This window comes from Pseudopipra pipra, chromosome 5 (assembly GCF_036250125.1).
Source record: "Pseudopipra pipra isolate bDixPip1 chromosome 5, bDixPip1.hap1, whole genome shotgun sequence".
Lineage (NCBI taxonomy): Eukaryota > Metazoa > Chordata > Aves > Passeriformes > Pipridae > Pseudopipra > Pseudopipra pipra.
Genome location: NC_087553.1, coordinates 48,601,086 through 48,613,040, shown reverse-complemented (window position 1 = coordinate 48,613,040; position 11,955 = coordinate 48,601,086). Strand labels below are relative to the sequence as shown.

At 38.0% G+C, this 11,955-nt stretch overlaps 1 protein-coding gene across 2 annotated transcripts in view; it reads right to left on the bottom strand.

Annotated features, from left to right (window-relative positions):
* Nucleotides 1–2,109: 2,109 nt before the first annotated feature.
* The window catches only part of ZNF277 (zinc finger protein 277), a 52,637-nt gene continuing 42,791 nt past the window's right edge, over nt 2,110–11,955 (bottom strand). For both annotated transcript variants that reach the window (XM_064655985.1, XM_064655984.1), the window contains exons 8-12: nt 7,526–7,593; nt 6,250–6,346; nt 5,690–5,732; nt 3,400–3,574; nt 2,110–2,455 (exon numbers count right to left, since the gene is read on the bottom strand). In XM_064655985.1, the coding sequence (XP_064512055.1) occupies nt 2,263–2,455; nt 3,400–3,574; nt 5,690–5,732; nt 6,250–6,346; nt 7,526–7,593 (576 nt within the window). In that variant the 3' untranslated portion in view covers nt 2,110–2,262. The remainder of the gene's footprint in view (nt 2,456–3,399; nt 3,575–5,689; nt 5,733–6,249; nt 6,347–7,525; nt 7,594–11,955) is intronic.

Sequence of the window (11,955 nt, the reverse complement as noted above, 5' to 3'; positions counted from 1 at the left end):
CTACTTTGTTGCCTACTGTTCATATCTGAAGTAACAAGCTCTACCCTAATCTGATTCCTCATGTTCTTTATATTTTCAATGAACAGTTATACACTGCTGATAAATTTTTCCTAAGTCTCTTTTTCTGTTAACTCAAAACAGACAACCATTCCATGTTATTCATACAATTTCTCTCTAGATATTCTCTTAATTCTATATGGAAAAAATGCTATTTCAAATTTCTCTTAGAACCAGGAACAGCAGTTGTTTCATGTTGCTGATATTGTTTTCATTTTGTAGAGATGTGACTCAGCATCACATTCTTTACCATTAGGAAATGTTTTGTAATTTCACTTTATGATGTATCAGTAAAATTTTATCTTTCCCTTATTCTGCCCTTCTGAGATTGGCTTGCCATAAAACTCATTCGTGTGCTGCTGCCATAGTGTTGCGCTGATTTTTCCATTGCCCAACACACTTATCATTAATATAAACCCCATTAACTCTTACTCCCATCTCAGCTAACAATCTGACTGAAAAGCAAAGACTGAAATCAATTTCTAAGTTAGGGAGAAAATAAATGCTTGGGCAAAAATTACCTTTGAGGGGGAAAAAAAAGCAGCAATAGCTGTTGCAATTATTGTATGAAATTAAGAGTATTACAAATGCAAGAAGTACAGACTACAGCTTCTTAAAGATAGTCAGACATTCTAGTTCAAAAATATTGGGGTTGTTCCTCCTAAATTTTTGTACCAATGCGAATGTATGACTACACGTGTCACCTTTCTTTTTGTCTGTATTCTCAGCAGCTGCTGAACTACTTCTATGCCATTTCCTAATGACAGAGTCAGATATTGCTTCTGTTTCTGTTTCACTGTAGAGTTATGTGGCTGATCTGTATTAGTACATTTGCAGCATCTTGTTCTTATCTCCAGAGGACCTGGGCCCAAGAGAAAATAAGAAAGGGGAAGCAAAGAGACGTGCTAGAGGGTGACGTGTAATGGCAGGAGAAAACTAGTTCAGCGCGACTGAGAAGAAACTGATGCACACAGATTGCAGGGTGAATTAGGCTGGATACGGAAGCTTAGCAGAACACGAGTAAAGATTTTCACTTTAGCCCCTGCTCCCAGGGACTGTTTTATAATTCTCAATCACCATATAAAGACAACAACAACTCTTATTGACAGCAATGCATTTCAGGTAAAGAGAGCTGTGCAAAGGCAAAGCTACGGCTTTGAATCTTCTCCGTCAGGGAAGGGCACTGAGCTGAGACTCCCATATTTTCAGCAAGTGCTCTAACACTGACCTACAGAAGAAAAAAGAATGTACTCCAGTTTTGAAAGCGGTTATATATATTATGGAAAGCTAAACCTGAATTCTGCAACTACTTAAGATTTCAGAGGCAAGAGGCAGGAATGCTTAGTTTGGATTATCCTAGCAGGATCTATGCTCTGAGCAGCTTTGCCCTGTCAAGTCTGAGGTGCTTTCTGGACATGCTGAAGATCTTCTGTTACTTTGGAAACTTTAAAGTTCAGTATTAAAGGAAATATGGTAACTTTTCTGGACTTGAAATTTTGAGGATTTAATTTGGATTTATGTGTCTGCTATCCCCAAAGTCATCCTTTTACATCTCAGTTCACAACCATACACAAGAGGTAAACTTTAAATTCTTTGGAGTTTTGATGCAAATGATATTGCAACTGTTCCTATGCTTTTTTAGGCTTCAGATTGGGAGCTTTCCATGCAATCAGATATCCATGGGCCAGGCAGAGCTTAAGTGGTGTTTCTGAGCTAGTTTTCAGAACAGGCACCATATATCTTATATATTGATGATAAATAATTGAGATATACAGATCTGCTTTCACTTTGCAGGAGGTCTAGGGTTAAAATAGCAAAATTTGCTTTACGTAACAAACCAAGAAATTTTCCATTTGCTCTCTAACAGCAATAACGCATAGAAGATTCACTCATTGGCACATGTATCAAGACACATAGAACTCCAATTTTGATTTATTCAGAAAAAAATAAAAAATATGAAAAATTTGTAAATAATACTAACAGTATTTGAAAAGCCAAGCAGAAAATTCAGCATTCAATTTTAAAGCTAAAATTTAAAGGAAGACAAACCAATAAAGTTAACACTTAAATTTTATTTAGCATTCACTTTCTAATATTTGTCCTGTAATAATAATAGCTATGAGTTAAACTGTATTTCGATATGAGTGAAAGAATAGATTTTTTTTTTGTCTTGCAGAAGAAGCACTGAAGGTCAGCAACTGTACTTCAAAATTTCTCCCAACTCTTGTTCTCTTTACACAAGAGCTGGTTTAAGACACTGCTCTGTTTGAGAGCTTTTAGACTGGATATATCTTCGCTTACAACAGGGACTTCTTCACTTTGATCCTCAGTTATCACATCTTCACTGTCTGACAGCGTGCACAGGAGTGTATCATTTTCATAGGTAGGAAAATAATACCTGAAAGTAACAAGACGTAATTAGATAGTCACATATTTTGTTCGAGAGGCTGAGATTACATTTTTTAATGAGATTAGATTTTTAAAAAAGGAAAAATGAGCCAGTCTGGTTGTCTGGAATGACAGTATGCAGAACACCCAAAAAATCAACTGGTAAGGAGTCCCTCTGCTGTGCCTTTTGCAACTGGACTTGTCTATCTCGTATTGGCCTTTTTAGCCACCAGCACGCCTGTAACAAATGTGGGTACAGCCCTTCCCAAATCCTCATCTGCGAAGCCCAGCCATGATGATGTACAATGTATCAGTCATAGAGAAGAGCTGACAACTGACAAGCCTTTCCCCTCTTTCTTCACCCATATGTTGTCATAACTGAGACAGCAGATACAGATTTGTCCCACAACAAATGCTGAACTGAGGTGTTTGAGTTAGAACACTCCCTGTGCTCTACTACCCAGTACAGCATCATCCCCTGGACCTATATAGCCTACTTAGAGTCTGAACCAGTGTTTTGTTACATGCTATCTCTATTTTCTGTGGAAAAAATTATGGGTAAACAATCAACTTGTTTTGATGCCTAAAGTTAGGTAGACATCATGAATACATCTACACTAGACATGCAAAAGAAGTGGTTTGATGTGGTTCTAGAACAATTTTGCAACAACAGACTTCTCTAGTATACTGACTTTAAAATGAAGATCCCATATATGGCGACAGCGCATCCTGAATGCAACTAGAAGAGCATTATCTCACATTCATTTTAGCTTCAGACTGTAGAGATTTCTAATTCTGAGTAGTTTTGAGAATACTTATTATTTTATCTGGACCAGTAGAGCTGGGGACCTCAGGGCACTGTTGTATTGGCAAAACTCAGAACTTTTGACTTACTGTTTCACAGATATTATCAAGTAAAAGTATAAATGCTGAAAGAAATATGTTTGCCCTTACTGTGGTTGATCCCACGTAGATCTGGCTGGCAGGAATGCAATGTGTTTGGTCTCTTCCATATGACTTATCAATACCTCTTTGGACTGAAATTTCTCCTGGCAGTTGTAACAACGACAGTGATGGATTTCTCTTCTGATGAAATTCACGAGCTTTACTTGCTGATAAAAGTTCAGACCTGGGAGAGACGGTAGCAAACAAACACTTGGGAAATGTAAAACTTAATCTAAAAATGCTTTCTTGGATTAAGCATAAAGATTAATAAGAGTTTATTGAAGACCAGCTCTGCCTGAATGCTGTAACTTAGCAAATAACCTGAACAAATGCTTTTTTCTACTGCAGGGAAACTAACTCTTCTTTCAATGTAAAATCTGCAAACACTTTGCATCTTCTCAGTCTAAGTCTAAGTCTCTAAGTCTAGTGACAGAGCTCCAGGGGGAGGCAAGTAGGTTGAGGAATATCAGGGAATGAGAAAGAGACTGACTACTGGAATTGTATCCTGCCTGTCCCCTGGGACAGGCCCAAGGGGCAGACAGGATACATGATATGGAGGATTTCCTGCTCTCCCTCCGCCTGCCTGAGCACAGCGACTTAAGGGACAGAGGATAATGGCAACAAGTCCCTGCCCTGTGAGGCAGGCATGTCTTCTCTGTGAGTGCCCCACCTGCCCAGGTTCCCCAGAGTAACAGGTATGAGCCTCTGCAAGTGGAACCCAACAGTGATGAGGACAACAGTTCATCCAGCATGAAACTGTCACTGGGGTTAAGTCAGCCTATGCCCTGGATGAAAATCACTTCCATAAAGAAAAAAACCCACATCATTGTCATACGAGACTCCCTTTTGGAGGGAACAGAAGGCCCAATATGCCAACCAGACTCACTTCCTGGGGAAGTCTGCTGCCTCCTTAGTGCCCGGGTTAAAGGTGTGATGAGAAAGCTTACTACCCTCATGGGTAATTATCCATTATTGATTTTTTAGGTGAGCAGTGATGAAGTTGCAATAAGAAGTCAGAAGGCAATCAAGAGAGATTTCAGGAGTACAGACACTATTCTCCTCTGTGCTTCCAGTTGCAGGAAATAACGAGGAAGAGCCAGCAGATTAGTATCTGGCTCTGAGCCCACTGTCACTGGAAGAATTTGGGAGTTTTGATCATGGATCGGTCAACATGATCCCAGGCCCGCTGGCAACAGACAGGGTACACCTGTCTCAAAGGGGGAAAAGGATCTTTGCACAGGAGTTAGCAGGACTCATTGAGACAGCTTTAAACTAGATTTGAAGGGGGAAAGGGATAAAACCAGACTCGCTAGAGACGAGACTGGGGCAGGATGCCAGTGTGTGACATTCAACAATGAGAAGTGCCGAGTCCTGCACTTGAGACACACAACCCCATGCAGTGTCACAGGCTTGGGGAAGCTTCCTGATGGAAAAGGAGATGGAGGCGTTGGTTGACAGCCAGCTGAACATGAGCCAGCAGTGTGCCAAGGTGGCCAAGAAGACCAATGGCATCCTGGCTTGTATCAGAAACAGTGTGGCCAGCAAGACCAGGGCAATGACTGACCCCCTGCTTCACGTGAAGAAAAGGAGACTCAGGGGTGACCTTATCACTCTCTAGGTCTACTTGAAAGAAGGTTGTAGCCAGGTGGGGGTTGTCTCTTCTGCCAGGTAACAAGCAATAAGGGGGAGGTTAAAGTTAGATATTAGGACAAATTTCTTCACTGAAAGGCTTGTAAAGCATTGGAACAGGCTGCTCAGAGAAGTGGTTGAGTCACCATCCCTGGATATATTGGAAAGACATGTGGATGTGGCACTTATAGGGACATAGTTTAGTGGTGAACTTGGCAGTGCTGCTTTAACGGTTGGACTAGATGATCTTAAAGGTCTTTCCCAACCTAAATGATTCTGTTCTACAGCAGAAAGCAACACTGGTCAAACAAAGCTTAGAGTACAGCCTTCTAAGTTGCAAGCAAGTATTAACAGGCATAATAACAATACTACTTCCAGGACTCCAGCAGCCAGACCTGGGACTCAGAGAGCAGGTATCTGTAGAAGGCACTCTGCAAAAGAATCCAATGGTTCTAAAGAAAACAGCACACATCCTTGGCACTAACAACAGTTCCAGAAAAATAAAGTGTCCTTGGCTTGCTTTAGTAAGCTGGCAGAAACAGTTTCCATAACAGAAAAGTTAAATGTTCATGCAAAAATAAAACTGATAAAGTTGTTTTCCTCTATTCTTATGATGTGGTTTTCTCCACACTAGTGGCAAACGCTGACAATTACAACACCTCTTACTCACCATGCTCTGACTTTATTTTAGGAAAGTCAAATCCATGTGATTTCTGGAGGAAAAAAAAAAAGAAAAGAAAAAAATCTATTTCCACTACTTCTACTATTTCAAGTTAAAAACAGCTTAGCTTTTCATAGACTGACACAGACATACGCATATAGAGATACAAACATTAATACATGAAACAAGTCCCCAAAGTTTTGTTTCATCAGAAACTTTCACATTCTGTTGAACTGTAATGCTCCTGTTAACTAGTTTATTAAAACTGAAACAGATGCTAACCATTAAATACATTTAATCATCAAACCACTATGATATTAAAGATGCTACTTCTTTAGTGTCTGTAACAGTCTGTACACTCACAAATAACAGCTAATCATACTCTTAATGTAAAACTTGACTCCTCTGCATATTTTAGAGAACAGATGCTGGAGACACATGCAGTACTTTAGTTCTGTACTGAAGAGGGCATTCTAATGCAGCAGCTGATTTGATCTTAACAAAGACATTACAAACTCAATTTTTAATTCCAAAGTGATGAAAAAACTGTTATTTAAAACAAGTCTTACCTGCATGTGAAGACACAGTTTTTCTGTGGTGTCTGCTTGTTGTTCACAGAACAGGCAAACTGCACATACAGGATGCTCTTCCCAGTCAGACCAGTCTCTTATGAATAAAAGTCAAAAAGATTCATTTAATTGTGGAGAAGGGAAGACACATTTTGTGAAAGGGCCCTTCAGACTCTGCAGTTACGGGACTAGAAATAAATACAGGGAAACTGAGTACTTTAAAGGGGGCAAGAGATAGTGTGGATTTATAGCTGGATATATGATTACAAGTCTAAAAAATATTACAAATTCGAGAATAACTGAACAGTTACTGCTGGGTCATTCCTGTGTAGACAGGCATTAAGTCCTACTTGAAACTGTTTGCACTAACAAACAGGATATTAACTTCAATTTCTATCCGGTTTGACAAGTCATCAAATATTGCTTTCACTACATATTTTTATAAAGTCTTTTAAAATTATATTATACCTTTCTAATATTTCAATACACCAGCCAAAGTCATAATCAGGCAGAGCTTACTCTGTTATTTACTTATTAAATATTAATTATTCCTAAGACACTAATTAATGCTACATTTAGACATGCACACAGAGAATACTTTACCAACACATCCATTTAAAACCCTAGTACTGCTGAGAAATAGAAATATTCCTGCAACCAGGTGTAACTAAGTAAAATAAAGCTTAAGTCACAGAGAGAACCAGGAAGATCAGGGATCCTGATACCCATTTACTTCCTGGTTATTCCATTTCCTACAGCCAAGGAAATCACCTCTGCAGTGATCTGAGGGCCTGGACCACAAAAGAACGCAGATGAGATGGATGTTACCCTCAATCAGCACTGCTGAGAAGCTTCATTTGAAATCCTGCTTTAATCTCTAGTTATTACCTTTTTATCAGATTTTTTCCTACAATTTCTTTCTCACGCTGACATTTTTGATGCTTACTCCTGATACTTATATTTGAGCAAAAGCTGTTCAGCTGGTTTTTGGTACAAAAGTAAAAAAAAAAAAAAAATCCATTTTGTCTACATCATTACAAACCCAGAAGGCACTTGTTTGAGCCCAAGCCAAATGAAAAATAGGCTTGTGGTTGAAATATGAAGCTTACAGCCCTCATTGCTGAGATGTGGTTTTAATGAGAACAATTTGGAATTGATTTGATTGGCTTAGATGAATTTTAACTGTGTCCTAACTGTGCACAGCATTTTCCCTGTAACTACTTTCAAAAATAATGGTCTTGCGAGCCTTTGTAATGGGCACATAAGTAACTCTTACTCTTCTAGGTTATCTAGTAATTCCCGGTCGTCCTCTGACTGCACTTCCTCCCAGGACTTTCCAAATTCCTGGGGAAAAAAAGGAAAGAAAACAATAAAACATTTCCCGATTCACATCACAATTTGTCAATCAACTGAATGAACATCTCAGAAATCACAATAACTTATTTTGGATCACTTCAGTATTTCTGTGAGTTAAAGGCAGTCATACAACACTGCTTTAGCAATAATTTTAAAAATAATAATTATTTTTGTCTTTTAATAGGGCATTCCCCACCCTATGTCCTCGAAGAAGATGATTTGGCACAGAGTTCTCAAGAACAGTAGAGTATTGCAAGACTACAAGATGTTCCTGAGGTGGGTACGTTATCCCTGTCTCAAGTTTGCCCTCACACTTCCTCAATCCAACCTGTCTACCTTGCTCTTCATGCAGCATATGCTGCTTAATGCAGCTGTCACACCTGAAACTTTTGTTGGCATAGCTACACCAGCCAGTGCTTGTTCCTTGTTCAAGGCTATGTCAGTAAAAACACATGGTAAACTTAGCTTCAGAGTACTCCAAAAAGACAGTGTGAGCCAGGGCATAGACCTCTCAGCTAGATTCCAGTCTGTCTTCCATCCTCTCCTTGTGAATGTGAGCACATCTATTCATGGTGTTCTGTTCTTCCTTTTACTTTTTGTGTTGTTTATTTATATCTTCAAGACCTTCAGCACAAAGTATATCACAATACCTTTGTGCAGCATTCAGCACAATAGCAAGCACTCTCAGCATGACTGAGATATAAATAACAGGCAATAAAAAGCTGAAGCGCTCTACTGAAATACCAGCAATGATCTTCAGCTAGTGTTTTTCTTTTCTTGGATTTTTCTTGTCTTTAAAAATAAACCCAAGCAAACTAACCAGTAATCAGAATAGTATTTTTGAACTCATATTTGTGATGACTGTGAAGGACTCACAAAGATCATCATAGTTGACGATCTTTTCCCCATAAAAAAAAAAAAAGGTAGCTAATAAAAATATAACACTTTAATTAATTTTATTCAAATATTCTTTGTAATAAATATATTTAATAACATCCCAGGTAACAAGTATTATTATTGCCTTTATGGTTGTTTGAAAAAAGAAGGGAAAGATTTAATCATCTAACAATTTTATGAGAATTTTTAAGGTTGTTAGTGTCTATCAGGAAAATGATAAACAATTGTCTCTAGACAGCTCTAAACCTAATGTCATCAAATATTACAAAATGAAAATTCAGTAATTAATTCAGTGATGCTACATGGTAGTGTGTAAACTGTCTGAGTTGGAGAGGAGACTCATTAATGTCACCATTACTGTGAGATAACACGAAGCCATTAACACCTCTCACCACATGTTCTCCCAGCTGCACACCAGTTTCCTGTGTCTGCTAATGTTAACACCTTAATGAGCGGATAGTGGCTCACAACCACTGCAAAATGAAGACAAATGCTCACAATTTTTCCCCTTACCAGCTTGAAGTATATGAGCACAAAAGACTATGTTCAAAACAACGGTCAATATGAAGTTTCACCTTTTAATTAAAGGTGAAAGGGAAAAACCATGCAGAAACTTTATTATTGCTGCTGTTTATGGTATTTCTGTGAAGAAGGCAAAGAGGAATCTTGTAAGAGATCTCTGTTTCCCTCCTTTATTTATATTCAGAGGAGAAAAAAAAAGAGGAAAAAGGAAAAAGCTAACCAGGTCTTGTATCACTGGAAAATTGCATGGTGAATGGATAACTAGGGACACTGTGCAAAGACACTGAAGCTGAGCAATTGGGTGGAAAAAAGTTCTTTGAAACATTCTTAAAAGTCTTTTGGTGGTTTTTGTTTGTTTGTTTTTAAATTTTTCATATTTTTTTTTTTTAAACCCTTTTTCAGTTGCTTGATGGGATCAAGGATGCTTTTGTTAAGCATTCAACTTTCTTTGCTCTTTCATCCAAGATGCAGGAGTTCCCAGCAATCATCTCTTGAGATTCCCAAGAAATTCTTAACAAAACCAGAGAAAAAATGACTTGACTATTGTTAATAGTTCAAACAGTAGAAAATGCATAATTAAAAAACTGAAGGCCTTGCAATATATCCAAGAAAAACCAATTTTTTACTGTGTATCTCACAGAGAAGATGGTCCTATAGAAAAGTAAGGAGAACATGCAAATGTATGCATGCATTGATTATTTTCTGTTTCAAAATGAAGTCTAAATGCACAGAGATGAAATGCCTCACTGACAATTTACCTTCTCAACTTGTGTGCAATTTTAAAGGTTCTACAGGGAGAAAGTCTGTGTGCCTCACTGAGGCAACAACACACCTCAGCTTGAAAAGAAGTGCTGAGATGGGAGAATCCAGAAACAGCAGCTGGTATCTCAAGCAGTTTTCCCTACAGACCAGTTGCTGAACTGCATGCAAATAGAGTTCCAGGCCTGTGGACCTCAGAAACTCCAAACAGATGCTGCTTTACTACATGTAATTTATCCTACTGCTAACCTGCAAGCAACAGAATATGTCAATGATATGGAGGTAAACAAATAAATGATATGGAAATAGATCATGATAGAAGTCACAGGAAGTTACAGAATATCAAAATATTTACAAAGGAATATGCACTTATGTTACTCACTGCTATGCGAAATCAGAAATTTAGGGGAGAAAATTGCCAACAAATAGACAGAAAAGGTAACTTATGTTATGAAAACAGATTCTCACATCTGCACTACAAAAACAAATGAAGTCAAAAGCAGAATAGACGGAAAGATGGAAGGCAGGCAAGACTACTGCTCTAAATGAAATCAATGGGAGCTCTGCCACCAGTTTAAAAGACAAGTAAGAACTGGCCAAAAGATCATGAGGCAATTCAGCAGACATTCTCGGGCCATCTGAACAAAAAGTCCTTAAAACTTCTTGGTACAAAAGCCACAAAATAAAGGAAACTGCCAGTTCCAGCTTAATAAGACTATTTTATGCAGTGCTTGGTGAAGACAATATGTCATGGAAAATTATAAAAAAAGGGCAATAATGTCTGTAAGATGGTTGCAATAAAGAACTATCAATTTAAATAACTTAAGATCTAATTGCTGACGGAAAAGCTTTATGGTGCACATCCTAAAGGTAAAGTGTATAAGACTGTGACAATATTGATTTTTATCACTGGAGACCTACCTAGTTTTACAGTCTCTTTCTGATGAAAAAAAACCTTGATCAAACTGGAATATAGAAAGATCAAAATTAAAACTTCTGTGAAAAACATACAAAAAATAGCTAAATTGTATGCCTACATCTTTAGGTTAAGGTGAATTCAGTAGCAAATTTTGAAACACTATATCTATCATTGCAAATAAGTTATGTAAATCATGTCTGTGTCCGTGAAATCGTATAATTCCCCTGGACATTAGGAGCAATGGGAAACACAGATCTTTAAAACTCATTGGTAAGTCAGTAAAGCTTCACTGTACACATTAAAAAAAATACCCTCTAGTGAGCTGTGAGGTGCTAGGGGAGAGGAAGCAAAATCACTCTATCAAGTAATTACAGAAAGCAGACCCCGTGTAACATCTAGAATTTAATGAATATAGATTCGGCTTCAAAAAAACATCCTATTACATTTAATATAATCTACTCTAGACCATATATGTGCAGTACGGAATGTTTTCTCCTTACTATGTAAAGGCCAATCTACTGAACTCTTAGTGAACAAACTAAGGTTTTTCCTTTTAATCTTCTTCAATTAAAGAAGGGTGTTATCAAAAGCTATTTGGAAAGCAAACACTTTCCACTACATAAGAATATTCCTAAAAATCTGCTGTGTGCAAATACACATTTTATAGTGAACTACCTTGTAAGTGTTTAAGACTGAGCTTTTAGACTGTTTTCAATCCTTATTTTTAAATAAAATCCTTTCTTTAAAAGATGAAATGTCAGCACTTCTGAAGTGGGTACAGTTCAAAGGATTACAAAGACTGAGTGGAAACAATCCACTGAGTAGATTGTAGTGAACGACAACTGAAAATGTGTGGAAAGAAAACACGGCTGTAGCAAAGCATATAGAGCCAGACGTAGAATTGTGATTATCCGAAGCATCTCCCAGAAGATGCTCTGGAAGCACACTGGTACAAATCTTGCACATGAAGACCTCCTTGCCCAATTTTAAACATTTTGGTGGTTTGACATACCCTATTTGAATTATATTTACTATCATCTGTAATTGCAAGAACCTGAAAAAATACGTCTCTGAGTGACTAAGACACCCCGCAAAGTCCTGGCCAGAATACCAGGCAATACCAGGCCCTGACTGTTAAACTGTTTACATGTTCTGTGGCCATGTCAGCAGCATGACCCAGACCATGCTTAGATGTGGTTCAGGAAGCATACAGGCCCTTGAGATCATTGTCAGCAAACAGGATGGACAAGGCC